At 42.0% G+C, this 19,269-nt stretch overlaps 1 protein-coding gene across 2 annotated transcripts; it reads left to right on the forward strand.

The window, feature by feature from the left end:
• The first annotated feature begins 871 nt into the window (after positions 1-871).
• Positions 872-15,964, forward strand: LOC137295372 (peroxidase-like). 2 transcript variants are annotated; one of them, XM_067826698.1, is made up of 13 exons: positions 872-923; positions 1,442-1,570; positions 6,344-6,491; positions 7,691-7,836; positions 8,223-8,402; positions 9,772-9,853; positions 10,201-10,307; positions 11,073-11,174; positions 11,467-11,565; positions 12,190-12,904; positions 13,075-13,244; positions 13,917-14,019; positions 15,534-15,964. In XM_067826698.1, exons 2-13 carry the CDS (start codon positions 1,444-1,446, stop codon positions 15,937-15,939), a joined length of 2,385 nt encoding a protein of 794 aa, XP_067682799.1. In that variant the 5' UTR covers positions 872-923; positions 1,442-1,443; the 3' UTR covers positions 15,940-15,964. The 2 variants fall into 2 exon arrangements, with proteins under 2 accessions (XP_067682799.1, XP_067682800.1); XM_067826699.1 differs by having other exon boundaries at positions 7,694-7,836.
• The last annotated feature ends 3,305 nt before the right edge of the window (positions 15,965-19,269 follow it).

Genomic DNA, 19,269 nt, shown 5'->3' on the forward strand with positions numbered 1-19,269 from the left:
TACAAATTTCCAAAACATGATTATCCAGAAAGTGAGAGAGTGAGTTTAGTTCCGCCACTCTTTCCATTCTTGTCGTCTGCAGCGGCTAAGACAATGCATATGGAGTATCTTGATGTGTTTTTGTCAGCTCAAGGTCATACACAATTACATGATGCACGTGCATTACATGTAGGGTGCATTTTACCGATTCCTTACGGATGGGAGCTTAACGTTACTTTTTTGTTCAGTTTTTCAAACGTTTTGTCGTCTGCAATCATTCCCCACTTGTTGGGATTCAGTGTGGGTTGGGTTGTGTCAAATTTTTTCCTAAAATTCAAATTTGTCCTATGGATAGCTTCGTTTTTTGGAAGAGTATATGATCCAAATGGTGCATTTTAATCTTGAAAACTGTCAAGTGAAATACAAGTGTTAAATACATTTGTTTCAAATGTGAAAGAAATATTTCCCTATTTCCTTCCATGCCGTCAAGTATCCATTACATTATGGAATTCAAGACCAACTATTCACACAGAAGGTATGCGCTAATCTATATTTTAAGCCGTTTAATAACTGACGTGGCACCCACGATATATTCTGCCCATCCCATGTGCAGTCATTAATCATTTTTCAAGGGACACAATTGTTTTGTTATTTACGGACTATATCCGTCATGTCGGCTGTGCTCCATGCGAACATATGTTCAAGCACAACCGACCTCTGTGCTCTGTATTCTGTGTTCTGTGCTCTGTGCAGATACCAGGAACTAGTATTGGTTACGTCGAGTCAGAGAGGTTATCCACCTCACGTGTTTGTATAATTATACGATGTGGAGGAGTGTTCATCCAATCACAGACTGGCACGTCCAGGTAGATAATTCCCCTACATCAGGTATAAATGTGTGAGTTACGTGTTTGATCAGGCAGCCTGGAAGGAATTTTAAGAAGGTAATGTATCGTTTTAATTTTGCTCTCGTTGTAAAGTAAGTTGAATGGTTCTGTATCCTTGTGGTTTTAAAGAGAGTTGATTGGTTCAGAAGCCTTGTGGTTGAAGAGTTTGCTCTTCACTCGGAAGGTCCGGGTTCTAATCCCCTCACGGGTACAAATGTAGGGAACCTAGGTATTGTTTTAATTTTGCACTCCCTCTAAAGCGAGTTGAGGAGTAGTTCTCTAGCATAGTGGCTAAAGCGTTCACACACACACACACACACACACACACACACACAGTGAGAGAGAGAGAGTGTGTGAGAGAGTGAGAGAGAGAGTGAGTGAGAGGGAGAGAGAGAGCAAGATCTTTATTCTAAAAACACACGTCACACGTAGATCCATGTAACGAAGTCCATCCAGGGATAATTTCACGAATGAAGATGAAAAATTCTAAACCTCGTGCATGAATACCTTCAACTCAAACGGATAACTGTCAGTTTAAGATATGGTTAGTTTCAAATTCCTTTGTTTGTCTCCAGATATGGACTCAAGGTTCCTTGTCCTCGTCGCGGCTGTCGTGGCCATGAAACAGTCTGTGGAAGCCCAAGATAGAGCTTCGTTGGCGGATTTTGTCGAACAACAAAAAGATCAGCAGTACCTTGAGGCTGGTAAGTAAACGCTGTTCTCTAAATATATGTCCACCGTGAACGGTTCTTTCTACCATTACTCCGCAAACATTTTCGCGAAGATCCGGGTTAGAATTGAACTCGTGACAATCTGGATTAGAATACATCTGCAACAACTCATACTTGTCGTAAGATGCGACGAACGGAATCGGGTGGTCAGGCTAGCTGACTTGGCTGACACATGTCATTTTATCCCAGTTGCATCGATCGATGCTCATGTTGTTGATCTCTGGATTGTCTTGTCCAGACTCGACCATGCACAGACAACCATCATGTATAGCTTGCCTATTGCTGAGGTCGGTGTCAGCAGCAACCAAAGACAAAAGGTTGTCTCTCGTAACTTTAGTGTTTAGAAATATAGAGCGAGTGAGTTTAGTTTTAGCAATATTCCAGCTATATCACGGTGGGGTACACTATATATCTGTCTATCTGTCTATCTATCTATCTATCTATCTATCTATCTATCTATCTATCTTACAGTCAGACAGTGAAAACAGTCGGTTCCTGAAATGACAAAGAGGGACAGCTATTTCGCTTAATTTAGTGTAACAACAATCAATATGCTACAGTCATTTCATGAAATTTCATTTAATGTTTTGAGGTGTGACTGCTGTGGACACATCAAGTGTCAAGAAAACAGGTGTAAATGCTTCAAAGCCAAGCTTAAATGCAACAGTCGCTGCCAAAAAAGTTTCAAATAAGTAATGTTGAATTTGTGATCCAGTTTTTAAGATTAAGGTATTAAGTGAAATTTCATGAAACTGAAATCTCATGACTGAAATATTCACGAAATATTCACGAATATTTCACGAAATGACTGCTTTTACAATGTTTCACGATAACTATTGAAAGAAACATCTACCGTAGCTGTACTGTTTAGTAACTAACATTGTGAGCATCGAATCTACGCAGTTGGGATACGATGACATGTGCCTTAAGTCAATTAGCTTGATCACCCGATCCCGTTAGTCGCGTCTTACGACAAGCAGACCCGTGAAGGTCCATGGTTGAATAGGCCTTCAGCAACCCATGTTTGCCATAAAAGGCGATCATGCTTGTCGTAAGAGGCGACTAAGGAGATCGGGTGGTCAGGTTCGCTGACTCTGTTGATCGATGCTCATGTTGTTGGTCACTGGATTGTCTGGTCCAGACTCGATTATTGACAGACGGCCGCCACATAGCTGGAATATTGCTGAACTACGATTGCGGTGTAAAACTAAACTCACTCACTCACTTACGACAAGTATGGGTTGCTGAAGATCAGTTCTAACAAATAGCTTCGCGGTGTTGTTTTGCCAATTAGACAAATTTAAGGACTGAGATTTAGGGAATGATTCATAAGCAGCCAGGATGTATTCCCAAAGGTAGTTATCTCGGCAGGGACCATGCATCTTTTCAAGTATACTTATTACCGTCTATTCAAACCCACCATGCATATCTTATGTATATCATCCTATGACCCGTGAAAAGTCGGATTAGAATACATATTCAGCAACTCATGCTGGTCGTAAGAGGCGTCATTTTGTGTACCAACAATCAGTACAATTCAGTCTTTTCATGAAATAAAATTTCATGTATATGAACGGAGGACGGGGGCTTGTGAGGTGTGGCTGCTCTGTGCAGGAAGATGCAATTTTGATTCAGTTCTGCAGATTAAGTTATTGAGTGAAATTCCATGAAAATGAAATTTCATTTAATAGAATGTTTTTAGTCATTTCACGAAATAACTGATTTCACCATCTTTCAACATAACTATTGAAAGAAGCATACATAGCTGTACTATTTAGGAAATAGCTTACAATGTAAATACACAGAATGATCATTATGAACTGTATAGTGATTATTCGCCTGTATTCAAATTATGTTTTCACATATTCACACAGGGAATAACGATTATTTCGAAGGAGATTACAGGTGTAAAAGGAAGATGGTTGTTAGTGAGCGAGTGAGTTTAGTTTTACACCACTTTTAGCAATATTCTAGCAATATTCAGAAATAGGATTCACACATTGTACCCATGTGTGGATCACTGAAAGATCAGTGATGAGGACAGGTACCAGGTGTTCACAAATGGTGCAGGGTGTTCGCAGCTGTACAGTTCAGCAAAGAAGATCTACCATTAGAATGAAGGCGAATAATTGATACTATCTCTCATTCATGTGTCTAACAACTACATGTCTCAGTTTACAGTATATGATATGCTAAGTGCTTACACAACCATTGTCAATACAAAACATAATTAACATTGCCATACTAGTGAAAATCACTTAGGATACCTTCCAAAACGTAGGGTGTACTTGACGTATTTTGTTCTGACAGTCATCGCTTTTGAAGAGCCTAATATCAATGATTAAAATAAGTCTGATAATTGTCTGACGTGGACTTAAATTTGAATATCGCGCTTCAATACCTTCGACTTAAAACCAGGAAGAGATGTCTAAAAGGTGTTTCCCCATGTCTCGCATCAACGCATCTTAAAAATCTGAAACAGCATATCAAAGGACTTCTGACTTATGTCTAAATACCAACGCTGCGGTGTGGTAGCCTAGTGGTTAAAGGGTTAGCTCTTCACGTCGAATGTCCGGGTTTGCCTCCAGACATTGGTTCAACGTATGGAATTGGTTTCTGGTGAATCGGTTTCCACCGTAATTAATAATGCTAGAATATTGCTGAAAGCTCTTAATGTGAACAGGGCAGCCTAGTACTTAATGCGTTCGCTGGTCACGCCGATAGCCCAGGTTCGATTCCCCACATGGGTGCAATGTGTGAAACCCATTCTTGGTGTCCTCCGCTGTGATATTGTTGGAATGTTGGTAAAGATGGCGTAAAACTAAACTCAATCACTCAAAAATTTGACCAGCCAACAATTTAACTAATCACATAAAGTCATAGAAACAAATAGAGGAACGCATGAGATTGCAGGTGTTTATATATTTCCAGAATTTCACACACAGTGCAAAGCATAACTTGTGAAGAAACCTAGAAAGGAAGAAAGGAACAATTGTACTATGTGTTCTCTGATTTGGTTCCATGAGTATATTTCACGGATGAGCGTTGCATATCAGCATGATTTTAGGGCAGTCTATGATTGTTTTACATTTCGATGACACCATAGCGTTGCATATTACATAGTATGATAATGTTTTCTACTGTCTTTCGTTAACATTTCCTTTTGATCTGAATGTATTCATTGCGTATTCAAAACGTGTTTTAGGCACGATGTGGCTAAAATACTGACATCTGGGTTCGATTCCCATGTGGGTATAATGTGTAAAGCCCATTTCTGGAGACTCTCGCTGAGATATTGCTGGTGTAAAACCGTACTCACTCACTCGCTCACTCGATGAGATTCTGTCGGTGTCACTTTAAGTTTTAATTCGCTCACTTCATAACTGACATTGTAAATATTGTCTCGGAGCCATTCAGTACGTCTGAGTAACACAGAGTAGCGTTTTATTGCAGGCACGTTTTTGTAGGAAATTTCTATCAAGACTTTTAAGATGTCTCGTCAGCATGTTGCCTTCCAGCCATTGTTTTGTAACATAATATTTAGTTAACGAGCGATGAATTTACTCAGCGAGGTGGTTCCTGGTCTTTAATAATTATTGAGAGAGTACGTTTGTAAGATACACAAAGGGCACACTTATCGTTTTATGAAAATGTCAAAGTGACTGGCGTCCTCAAGCTGCTACCCACATTCACTGGGTGAAGATCCGGGTTAGAATTCTTCTACAGCAACCCACGCTTGTAGAGGTGACTAACCGGATCGGGTGTTCAGACTTGCTGACATGGTTGACACATGTCATCGTATCCCAACTGCGTAAATCGATGTTCATGATATCGGTGACTAGAATTTCTGGTTCACACTCGATTACCTACAGACCGACACTATATACAGTAGCTGGAATATTGCCAATCGCGGCTTTAATCAACCAACAACAACGCCAACGATTAACTCTTGCCGTTGTAGCGTTTAGCAAAATAGAGTGAGTGAATGTTCGTTTACGCCGCCTTTAGGATATTGTTTGTATTTGTATTTGTGTAATTACTCTTGCAGTATTTTATTCACAACGTGAACAACCGATACATTGATAACACAGTATGTGCATTAGAGAACCTTTCGGAAAAGATCACAGGACGAACTAGAATATTACAAATATAGAATTAAAACTAACATTACGATGTATTAGTATGAGTACTAGTATTATCAATATTTATCTCCTTGTACCTACTGCGCCTTGAAGATACGGGTTAGAATTGATCTACAGTAACCCAAGCCTCTAAAGAGGCGGCTAACAGGATCGGGTGGCTCTGCTCGTTGACGCATGTAATCATATTCCAAATGCTATGGTCGATGTTCATGCTGTTGATCACTGGATCGCTTAAATGTTGATTAAGCTGATGCTTGCACAAGTCTTCCAAGCTAATGTATCTTTTTCGTACATAATGAACCTGTTACATTAAGGATTAGAATATTGATTTTCAGCAAACCACGCTTGTCGTGTGAGGCGACTCATGGGATTCGGTGGTCAACTTGCTGACTTGGTTGACACATGTCATCGGTTCCCAATTGCGCAGATCGATGCTGTTAATCACTGGGTTGTCTGGTCCAGACTCGACCATGTACAGACTGAAGTCATATATCTTGAATATTGAAGAGTGTGGCCTTATTCAACCAGCAAAACAATATTATCAAAAATTACACAAGCAAACTTGCGAAATTCTCCTCTAACCATTTCTGCCGCTGTGTTTCAGGGGTTGACCGACTAGGTGGAAAATCTACGTCGGAACAACATGCTGCGTTCATCGCCACAAAACCAAAGGCAACAGAGCTCGGTCAGATATACAGAAAAAAGCTTTTGGCGACACTTGCTGCCTCCACTGCTTCGAGACCCACCCAAGTGTAAGTTCATCACAAAGGACATAACATTTATGCGCAAAACAGTCAACGGTGTTCTTACTGTTACCTTCTCATGAATGTAATGCAGTTAAAAAATTGTTATTATTCAGGACAAAAAAATAAAGTTAGGGATATTGGTATTTTTATGAGTGATATTTTATCAGTATATTAATGAATAAATGCATCATCTTTCATAATTTCAAAATTACAAATATCTCTAAATATTTAGTATATATTATAGTGAGCGAGAGAGTTTAGTTTTACGCCGCTTTTAGCAATATTCTAGCAATATCAACGCGGGGGACTCAAGAAATCTGCTTCACATTTTTGTGGGGAATCAAATTTTCGGAGTGACCTGCAAAGACCTTAACCGACAAGCTATTCTGCCGGTGACTGAAGGAATCTTTACATCTAAATATACAGTACGTCTCTTTCGTCTCTACTATAGTCGTTTACCTTTAGCCAGCCACTGTGTGCATTGTATTGTCTTGAACAGTGAAAGAAAGGAAAGGTTTTATGCCAGTTTTATGCCTTGTAGGTATGGTATTCGAGTTCTATTACTGCCCTTTGCCGACATGTCTCATGTTTAGGAGATAAACACACTGTGTTGGAAAATCAGAGGTATATAACGAACTTATAATAGCTCCAAATTCGATTGACATCCGAACGCGTAGTCTGAGGTTTTAATTAAAAAGATACAGATATAAATGTCCTACAGATATAAATGACTTACATGTATAAATGACCTATCAGTCATACTATACGATTAGCATGGTGACATATGAGCTTTGAGGTTTGGGTGTGGCCAATTGACTTTGAGCAAAACTTTTTAAAAACTCTTTATTATCTATCGATTCAGCTGGTTTCATTTTCTTTTCTTTTCTTTTTTTTTTGATAGTTTAAGCTCTTTGTTTCCACATTTAGGAATCGTAATTCAAAATCAACGACTCTTATTTTGTTGATGGCACTGGGATGGTGAGGTAGTGCAGTGGTTAAGGGGTTCGCTCGTCACGCCTAAGACCACGGTTTGGATCCCCACACGTATACAATGTGTAAAGCCCGCTTCTGGGGTGTTGATACACGCGGCGTAAAACTCACTCACTCAGTCATACTCCTTCGTAGAATCCTCTAACCCTTTTCTGTTTAGTTTTAAACATTTTCCAAACGATTTAGTCACTCTTTTATAACTGATGTCAATCCAGCAGTAACAACTGCACCAACTCCATCACGTGCAACATAACCGGCAAGTTCCGGACAGCCGACGGCAGCTGTAACAACATCCGACATCCTGACTGGGGACAGAGCTTCATCCCAATGAGGAGGTTTCTTTCATCACAATATGGCGATGGTGAGCGGCGTGCATGGTGTTGTTACATAGTGTACCTAGTTTGTGTGCAGGGGGCCGTGAAGATCTGAATGCGAAGTGATCTTCGGTAATCCATGCTTGTCGTAGGAGGCACCTTACGGGATCGGGTGGACAGGCTCGCTGACTTGGTTGACACATGTCGTAGTATACCAGTTGCGTAGAATGATGTTCAGGCTGTTGGTCACTGGATTGTCTGGTTCAGATTCGATTATTTACAGACACCCGCCATATGGCTGGAATATTGTTGAGTGTTGTTCAAGATTAAACTGACTCAAGCACACAAGTGGATATCGTCGGTGATCTGCATTACTTCGGACGTTCCTCCCACATAAAATTATCTGTACTAAAAGTGTCACATGTTATTGCAGGTATATCATTGCCCCGAACTACCGGAAGTGACGGGAGCCCGCTTGTAAGTCCACGTCTTGTGAGCACCACCCTTCACACCCCGGACGTCGACGCCACGTCACAGAGTGACGTGACACACATGGTCATGCAGTGGGGTCAGTTCCTGGACCATGACGTCACCAATACCCCTATTGAGCGAGGTCAGCAGATATTGCAGCTATTGGTTTGTTAGACGTTCGGTTATGATGCATTTTACATATCTTGTTCAGAACTGTACACACGTGCTTTCCTCACAATCGGACTTTCAAATTCACAATCATGTTCACTCGCTTCTCTAGAATTGCTGGGGGAGTTTGGTACAAGATTCCCGTTGGCATTATCAGAATAAAGGTCTTTTATTTAGGAGATAAACAGGAGATACTCAATAACACCCGGAAATTGGTCAACACATGATGTTTATCGACAATGTGAACAAAAAAGTAAACCAAAGGGTTTTACTGTCTGCACTCATTTACATCGAGTACGGGTACAGCATGTGAAGTGTCATCAGCTGGCCGTTTCAGCTGGTTCCCATAGTAGCATCTGGAGCTGCTCATTTGATTTGAATGACGTCACCACTGTTGATGACACAACAAAACAATTGTTTGCGATGTTTCTACGTGTCAGTACGCAGCAAACAGTCTTGCAGTTTCAGGGAATCAAATACCATTTGATCATGCTTTTCAACCAATCAGATTACAGAACACAGTGACTTTTGGTTTATATTTTGAGTATGAACTGTTTTCTTGATATTTTTTATCTGGTTGACTCCCATTTGCCCACCCTATTTGGCCAGGAGCAGCATCCAACGAATATGACAAACAAGCATCCTGAAAATGTATATCCACTAAATGATTCTACCGGAAGTATAATTACACTGAACAGCAAAACAAAAGCAACGCTGGCGTTTTGTCAAGATTTTTAGTAGAAGGCATAAATATCAACGCTTACTTTTATGACATTTCATTTTTTTCGAAAATTGCGTTTAGTATCTCTAAAGAAATGGCCATAAAGTGTTTTATGGCGATGCGATTATAGAAAACGTTTGCCACTAAATTATGTAGCTATTTTACCACCATGTTTACCTTATTCCGCCAATATTTGATTCGTTTGATAATCTTAGGGTTAGGTTTGGGCTGGCTGGGTTGGGGTGAGGATTAGGTTAGGGTGGAGAACGTATGCTATAGCGACTCCCTTTTATGGACTAATACACGTAAAATCAGATGAAAACGTACATTACAATAACAACGGGTTGGGGGACACCATTGCCAACGCAAAACATATCCAAAAATGCAGAAGACCATCTATGAACTTCCCCTTAACCTCACAAAAAATCACATGCCATTGGCTTGACAAGAACGTTTGTCATCATCCGTTGGGAAATATATTGGTAAATATAACAGTATACTGACAGGAGAAAACGACAAAGGTTTGGAGACATCTTCTACTTTCCAGAAAAGCAGGTCTTTATAATGAACCTTTAAGTCTAGTAATGAATCAAATAACAATATACAATTTTCTTATGTACAGGCACTGATGGAGCTGCCATAATCTGTTGTGAGGATGACGTTCAAGACGGAGCCTCTTCCGCTGCCTTGAATCTCGCTGAGAGGTACTTGTAACTTTGAATTCCCTTTGATAATCATTCGTAGCCTTGAATCTCACCAGCAGGTACATATTACCTTGACTCTTACTGTGAGGTACCTATGACACTAAATACCCCAAACAGGCACCTGTAACCTTGATTCTTACAGACAGATACCCTGTAGCCTTGAATCCCCTGTTTAAATAATGTAAATATTATGATTTCTAGGGATGTATAAACGTACGATGGAAAACGATACAATATACAGAAGAAGAATAAGCTTGGAGGATCAGCTTCATTTCTATGTTCAGCTACGCATGTCGGTGTGACGATATGGGTTATGATAGTACACTTTTCGTTAAAATATCCGCCAGACATCAGTGCTTCAACATTGCTGTACCGCCAGGAGATCGACGGTTCAACCGCACATGTCTCAACTTTGTCCGGTCAGTGCAGGTTGCCAACGCAAACTGTGAAACAGGTGAGTCAAAGTCAGGGCGTCAGAGAGAATAATGCGTTCAGGGTGCCAGGTAGAGGAGTAGAATGTTCAGGTATTGATGGAGGCGGAGGAGTAACAGATTCAGGTATTGATTGAGGTGGAGGAGAATAAGGTTCAGCTATTCACGGAGGTGGAGGAGGAGAAGGTTATGGTATTGGTGGAGATGGAGGAGTAGAAGAGTCAGGCATTCATGGAGGTGGGGGAGTAGAAGGTTCGGATATTCATGGAGGTAGTGGAGTAGAAGGTGTAGAGTATTCATGGAGGTGGTGGAGTTGAAGGTGTAGAGTATTCATGGAGGGTTAACGGTTCAGGTGTGCATGGAGGTGGGAGTGTCATAGACTCTACTGCCGAAGTATATTAGCTGAATATGTGGAATGTGACCATGAAGTACATGGATTTCGTCCCTGAAGGTTAGAGAGGGGAGAGAAATAGGCTCAAAGCCTCGTGGACGGTGGAAATATAATATGCTCAAAGATTCAAAAGCGATTTGGGTGTACCATGTTCAAATATGGTGGGAGCATATGTTAAAAATGACAAGGGTGGTTGGATGTTATAGGTAAAGTGCATTTAAGGATCTCACCTGTCGCCAAATCGTGTTATGAAATCCACATCTTCTACCAATATGGGTTCCACAAAATCAGGCTAAGCGATCTGCGGTGTAATGTCTAGTTGGAGATGGAATGTCCTCGATATCCCAATCTCTTGTGGATGTTTCTGATCAGACCCAACAACGTCATCGGCTTGTAGTTCCAGGAGAGCAACTGAACCAGCTGACGGCTTACATAGATGCGTCGCAAGTGTATGGTTCCACCGAGGAGGAACAGGATGATCTCCGTGCTCACACTGGGGGTAAGTCATACGACAACCATAGCCGACAGTTGATATTTTTACAAAGACCTGGTGTCATCAATTTTAATTGATCCACCTATACACTTTTCTCTAGTTGATTTGTCTCAGCCAAACGGTTTCATTTTACTGATATCATAATACACTGGAGGTGCGTCCTACAAGCATAGCCGATGGTTTGGTCTTTCCCGAACACCTGGTTCATGACTGACTGTCTTCTACTAAATACAGTGTATGTCAGTGTGTCTTTGGATTGCAGATGCAAGGACTCCTTTCAATAATTCCACACTTTCAGGTTTGTTGAGAACGTCATCTGAAAATCCGGAACTGCTTCCAAGAAACTCGGTTACGGAATGTGTTACTTCCACTGAACCCAACTTTTGTTTCAAGGCAGGTATGTATCTGACCTCTTCTGACTAAGCATCTCGTCACCTGGGTGAAAACCACAGCTGCAATGTTGCATGATTAAGTCGGATCTTGATTAGAATCATACATTTGTATCGTGCCCAAAGGACACAACTCTGCAAAGCGAATTGTGCCACATTACGACTGAGCCCAACGTGGCCCCTTCGTCTGTGAATATGAGGTGGTTGAATAGGCCTTAAGCAACTCATGCTTGCCACAAAAGGTGACTATGCTTATCGTAAGAGGCGACTAATGGGATCGGGTGGTTAGATTCGCTGACTTGGTTGACACATGTCATCGGTTCCCAATTGCGCAGATCATGCTGTTGATCATTGGATTGTCTGGTCCAGACTCGATTATGTGCAGACCGCCGCCATATACCTGAAATATTGCTGAGTGCGGCGTGAAACTAAAATCAGTCACTACATCACTCACTCATGATATGTTCACTATAGACCTATACTATCCTGTTACCCTTACAGTCTGACCTGCTTTAGATCGTGTGCCAATGATTTCTACAATGGTGGGTATTTTTGAAAGGTTAATAATGCTATGCAATAAAAACAGGAAAGCCTAAAAAGCCTCGCCTGAGTCTTCAATTATCCATGTCCAGGTGACGAAAGAGTGGACGAACACATGTCTCTGACGAGTATGCACACCATCTGGCTACGGGAACACAACAGAGTAGCCAGGAAGCTTGCACGTATCAACAAGCACTGGGACGATGAGCGGCTGTTCCAGGAAGCCAGGAGGATTGTTGGAGCCATGATGCAGCACATCACCTATGCCGAATTTCTTCCACTCGTCCTCTCCCCCAAGTTTTACAACAAATTTAAACTCCGTCCATCGAAAGGTCCTGTTAAGATTTATGATGACAGTGTTGATGCAAGTGTTCGCAATGCCTTTGCTACTGCTGCCTACCGCTTTGGACACTCCATGCTTAGATCCTTCTTTAGTCGTCCGAACAGGAGATTCAAGGGTGGAGAAGATCTTCAACTAAGAGACTCATTTGGAAATACGTCCATTATTATTTCATCCAATGGTGATGCTATAAACCAATTAACAAGAGGGCTGCTGGTTGATAGAGCCAATTCCGTTGATAGACATGTCAGCCCTGAAGTTTCTGACTTCCTCTTCCCAGATTCTGAGGGCAACAGCCTTGACCTTATGTCTTTAAACATTCAGCGTGGCCGTGATCATGGTCTACCAGGGTACAATGATTGGCGGAGGTGGTGTGGATTTCCAGAAGCTAAAGATTTCAAAACACGCCGTGGAGGACTTGCTGAACATTCTGTAGAGGCGGCGGAGGCTCTAAAATCGTTGTACAGGTGCGTGCTCGGACCATTGGAGATTGAATCATAATTTTAGCGTAATATTATCACTACTTCTACATAGTAACAAGGACCATGAAAAGAACAGGAATATGAAGGTGCAGAGATTCTATGTCCATCCTCATGTCAAATTTCAATTCATGATGTAAGATGTGCCCCTATTGTAGATCTCCCAGCGACATTGATCTGTTCTCTGGAGGCATATCAGAACGCCCAGTTCCTGGAGGCCTGTTGGGGAACACCTTTTCTTGCATTGTCGGCCGTCAGTTCGAGCTGTTCAAGATCGGCGACAGGTTCTGGTATGAGACGGATGACAAGGAAGTGGGGTTCACATCAGGTACGCAAAATATAAGTTATCATATTCAGTGGGGGTTGACATTTGGAATAATCAGACCAGCGTTAGGTCTGTCCCAAGAAGGGTCTGTTAATTCCCAATGTTAACTTCCAAAATGTGATGACGCATTTTAAAATGTGATGACGCATTTTAAAATGTGATGACGCATTTATCTTACCGAACGTTCCAAGCTATCATCAATAAAACGGCTGATCGAGCGCAATCAGTGGGACGTGAATCGCTTAGAAACAGTGTTAGAAAGACATATAGGAGTATTAACCCTCCCTTAGTGCCATATAAAAGGAAAGGAATATAACGACGAAATCAACCCTCTCCTCGATCAAGATTTCCCCACGTCAAATATATTTAATTGTGTCAATAATTGTGCGTTCCAAGTGTCATAACTCATAACTCAGTGGAGGAGAATGTTGACAGGAAATGATATTCAGCCAATCGGAGGAGCTAGAGTCGGTTTAATGCAACGTTGCATTAGTTCATTCGATCATTCGATATAATTATAACCAAATACGTGAATTGTGATAATTTATGATAGCTTACCTGTGGGTTGATAGTTATCATTACTGAGAGAGGTGCATTAAGTTTCTTTTTAGAAAAATTAGGTGTGACTTTGTGTCTTTAACTATATGCTGCCTCGCAATGGTTGTCCTCCATTAGATCAGTTGACGGAACTCCACCACGCGTCTCTCTCCCGCGTGGTGTGCGACAACACCGACACCAAGAAAATCCAGCCGAACGCTTTCAAGAAGACTGGAAAAGGGTGAGTTTTACGGGCACACCCAAACTATGAACGAACCAGAAAAATAAAACCATAATAACATTCAAAGATTATGCAAACATTTGATTTTACTGATGCATTGACATGGTTTATTATGATGCAGACTTTGCTGGAAGGTGGTATCATTTAAATTGTTAGTGAATGAGAACGGTTTGGGGCTGTAGCGATGGTCAAGCAGCATCACTGTTGGGTCAAGGATGAGAGGCGCGTATGGTAACCATGTAGGGAATAGCGAACGCATTAACAACTAGATTCCCCCTGGGGTATTAGAGTACTTGGATTCCAGTTCTAATTTTAGAGTGAAAAGTGCATGCAAAGCTACCAACATACATATTTTTCGCGTGTTAACATGTTGGCAATTGAACCGAGATTTCTGTGCGTACCGAACGCATGATCAACTAGATTTCCCTTGCTGTTTCCTAGTACCTATGTTGGCTGTCAGCTCTAATTTAGGACTGACAAAGGCATGGCTTAACAGCAAAGCTACGTATGTCGGGGGTCTCATGTGGGAATAAACCCCAGATTTTCGGTTCAACAAGCAAACGTTCTAACAACTGCCCTAGCCAACAGTGCTCATACAACCTTAGCGCTAAAAATACCTCAAGTCTGTGTTAATGTATGGGAGTTACGATCACCTTAGCGCTTAGATTACCTCAAGTTTATGTTAATGTATGGGAGTTACGATCACCTTAGCGCTTAGATTACCTCAAGTCTATGTTAGTGTATAGGAGTTACGATCACCTTAGCGCTTAGATTACTTCAAGTCTTTGTTAATGTATGGGAGTTACGATCACCTTGGCGCTTAGATTACCTCAAGGCTATGTTAGTGTATGGGAGTTACGATCACCTTAGCGCTTAGATTACCACAAGTCTTTGTTAATGTATGGGAGTTACGATCACCTTAGCGCTTAGATTACCTCAAGTCTATGTTAGTGTATAGGAGTTACGATCACCTTAGCGCTTAGATTACTTCAAGTCTTTCTTAATGTATGGGAGTTACGATCACCTTAGCGCTTAGATTACCTCAAGGCTATGTTAGTGTATGGGAGTTACGATCACCTTAGCGCTTAGATTACTTCAAGTCTTTGTTAATGTATGGGAGTTACGATCACCTTAGCGCTTAGATTACCTCAAGGCTATGTTAGTGTATGGGAGTTACGATCACCTCAGCGCTTAGATTACTTCAAGTCTTTGTTAATGTATGGGAGTTACGATCACCTTAGCGCTTAGATTACCTCAAGGCTATGTTAGTGTATGGGAGTTACGATCACCTCAGCGCTTAGATTACCTCAAGTCTATGTTAATGTATGGGAGTTACGATCACCTGAGAACTTAGATTACCTCAAGTCTATGTTAGTGTATGGGAGTTACGATCACCTTAGCGCTTAGATTACCTCAAGTCTTTGTTAATGTATGGGAGTTACGATCACCTTAGCGTCCAGAACGTCTTCACCGTGAATGCATACTGAAAATGATTTTGGTCGTAATTATTACAGGAACAACCTGACGAAATGCGGTCAGCTACCCACAGTGAATCTTCGTGCCTGGCGAGAGATTCAACAAGGGGTATGGTCCTCCTGGTCAGCTTGGTCAGCCTGTAAACGCGGACGGAGAACTCGGGTCCGGTCATGTATGAAGAGAGGTCGGAAATGTACTGGGTCGAAGAGACAGAAAGAGGCGTGCGGCTCAGACTGTTCGTTCCAGCAGTGGGGTGGATGGGGCAACTGTGTGAAGGGATGTCGCTACCGGAGACGGGTCTGTGACTGTAGTAGCTGCGGCCACGGCAAAGACTTCGACACCGGCACTTGTAGGATAAAAGGGAAGCGTGTTCCCAAACGTACGTGTGTACAATTGTATGGATACGTGAAATTGTGGTACTTCCACACATATTTGTCGAAATAAAGACTATTCGATTTCCATTCATGTATTGAGGTGTCGGGTCTCGTCATTGCCACACACGTCCGTGTGATGAAAGGAGGGGTGGGAGCGATGGGGTAGCTTAGAGGGGAAAGAGCTGGCTAATAAGGCCGAAGGTATGGGTTCTGTTCTTGATATGGACAAAAAATGTGAAGCCCATTTCTGATGTCTCTCGTAGTTTTACTGCTAGAATGTTGGGATGGGGATTACGTCAGGGTCGGGGCTCGAGGGTAGGGGTTCTGGGTTCTGGTTCTGGTTCTGGTTCGGGGTTCGGGGTTCGGGGTTCGGGGTTCGGGGTTCGGGGTTCGGGTTCGGGTTCAGGTTCGGTGTTCGGATTTCGGGGTTCGGGGTTAGGATTTCGGGGTTCGGGATCGGGTTCCGGGATTCGGGGTTCGGGGTTCGGGGTTCGGGGTCGGGGTCGGGGTCGGGTTCGGGGTCGGGGTCGGGGTCGGGGTCGGGGTCGAGGTCGGGGTCGGGATGGGGGTCAGGGGTTGTTGGTTGAGTAGACAGTAGGACAGGGCGCGTGTGTGTTGTATATGGTTCTTTTATGTAGGTCGTGTCGAAATAAAGCAGATAGCTAATGTTTCTTGATATTATGGGGTGTGTTGGTTTTATTGTTTGATTCCGAATGTATCTATATTCATTTATGAATTGTTTGCCAGTGATTGTCCACCGTCACAAACACATACAATCCAGCCATATATTTACATGACTAATATGTTAAATAATACATTTCTGGTGTACCTTGCCGTCTTGTTGCCGGAATATCGCTTAAAGCGGCGTAAAACAAAACTAAGTAAACAGTATATTTGGAACATATGCTTACAAATACCTACTCTATCATACAAACCGAGTGTATAGTGGATGTACGGCAGAAAATATATCCCTTATTTCCAGCACCCGGTGTCTTCTTTGATTCAGTCATGTACACTTGTATTGTATACCTTCAGTTTTGTCCTGCAGCTCAATCTCTTCCAAGACTGTTTTTCTCTAGAGTTCTTGATATGCATTTAGAAGTTGGAAACATGAATACATTCCACGTTTTCATAGATAACTTCTTCTGTTCATTCATTATACGACATTTAAAGACACGTTCTTGCTGATGCCTCGCATGATGAATAAATAGCAGTTATAAACCATAACAACATTAATTATTATTATTAATGTTTTTCTCCGGTACGGTATTTTGACGTTGAATGCTTTCATATGACCGCCTTTAAGGTAACTGTAGAAATACACATGTTTAGATCTACATGGTGTTTAATTCATGTAAGTAAATCTGAAAACAAAATCACAATAGTGAAGACAACAGTTGGCTTACCCATGTGCCAATGTTGTTGTTTTTTTGTTTTGTTTTTTAAGCGAATGCATTTCCTTGTGTACTGCGCGTCTCTGGAATAAATCATGCATATTTTAGTAGTGCTTCTTTAATATTTTCTCCGAAGACTGGCTGACGAGTTTGATTTTACGCCGCTTTTAGCAATCTTCCCGCAACATCACAGCGGCGTACGCCAGAAATGGTTTTCTCCGAAGGCTTGGTTCACTCTGTAAAATATCCATTTAGCAGTTATCGTCAGTGTGGGTGTGAAACTCCAGTGGCTGTTTCCTTTGGGTTGCCTGCGTGTTTTTAACAGCGTTGAAATCCTCACTCATCAATACCCCAGCTACATGGCGGCGATCTGTAAATAATCAAGACTGGACCAGACAATCCGGTGATCAGCAGCATGAGCATCGATCTAAGCAAATGCGATAAGATGACATGCGTCAACCAAGTCAGCAAGCCTGACCAGCCGATCCCATCAGTCGCCTCGAACGACAAGCATGGGTTACTGAAGACCCGTTCTAATCCGGATCCTCACGGGCCCAGTAGAAAGTGTGGACAAACACTCACAGAAACGATCTTTCATATATTTCTGTCAACATGACTAACTGCCCGCAGGATTCGTATAATTTCTGTAACGTTAGTACGTTCTAAGCTCATTGATATGTCCGCTTTCAGCAATATTCCAGCAACATCACTGCGGGGGACACCAGAAATGGGCTTCAAACATTGTACCCATGTGGGGAATCGAACCCAGGTCGTCAGCGTAAAACTGTAACCATTAGACTGCCCCACCGAATCCACATCTGAGATGTATCGCTATTTCTGAGATGTATCACTATTTCTGAGATGTATCACTATTTCTGACAGGGATCACTGCATTGCTGGTATGGTGTAACTGTATTGTACAGATCCGACTTCCGTGGTGTATAGACGGGAACCAGCCTCCGTATTATCAAAGGCTTATGCTAGGCGTTATAACTTATGTCTCGACGTGGAAGGAGGAGATATTGACTGAAGCGCCATTCAATGACCACTGTGTGGACGTTGATCACATCGATTCTGCTGTTTTCTTATCCAAATGTGTGGCGGCAATACTGTTTGTCTGGGTTAAGTCTGTTCATATTTTCACAACTCGGATACCTGAGTTGACAGACTTAGTAATTTACAAGTTTCAACCAAAAAATCCTCGATTGCGAAACACGTTAAATACATTTATTGTGTTCTAAATCAACTGACACGTATTTAGGAGGTTTAAATGAGAGAGTTTAGTTTTACGCCGCACTCAACAATATTCCAGGCCTGTGGCGGCGTTAGGATGTTTAAACGGTCACACACTACAGATATGTGTTACACTAATTACTTTGAAGCGAGTGAGTGAGTTTAGTATTACGACCCACTCGCCATTATTCTAGCTATGTGCACTGTAAATAATCGAATGTATAACAGGCAATCCAGTGATCAACAGCATGAGCAACGACCTTCATAACTGCAATACGATGACGTGTCAACTAAGTCAGCGAGTCTGACGACAAGCATAGATCACTGAAGATCAATTTTAACGCTCCTCATCGGTAATTCTTCCGCCCGTATCCCCCTAAATTGTCCCGTCTGGCATTTTTCCGTCTTACTGAAGAGACCCGTGAAGGTCCGGGATAGAATAGGTCTTCAGCAACCCATACTTGCCACAAAAGGCGACTGTGCTTGTCGTAAGAGGCGACTAACGGGATCGGGTGGTCAGGCTTGCTGACACATGTCATCGGTTCCCAAATGCGCAGATCGAAGCTCACGTTGTTGATCACTGGATTGTCTGGTCCAGACTCGATTATTTACAGACCGCCGCCATATAGCTGGAATATCACTGAGTGCGGCGTAAAACTAAACTCACTCACTCTTGCTGAAGTGGTGTTTAACCCTTGTCTCTAAACTGGTGTGGGTGTTTCACCTTGTCTCTAGATTAGTTCAGGTAATTCACCTTGTTTCCAGACTGGCGC

The sequence above is a fragment of the Haliotis asinina genome, chromosome 8 (assembly GCF_037392515.1).
Source record: "Haliotis asinina isolate JCU_RB_2024 chromosome 8, JCU_Hal_asi_v2, whole genome shotgun sequence".
In the NCBI taxonomy this organism is placed as follows: Eukaryota; Metazoa; Mollusca; class Gastropoda; order Lepetellida; family Haliotidae; genus Haliotis; species Haliotis asinina.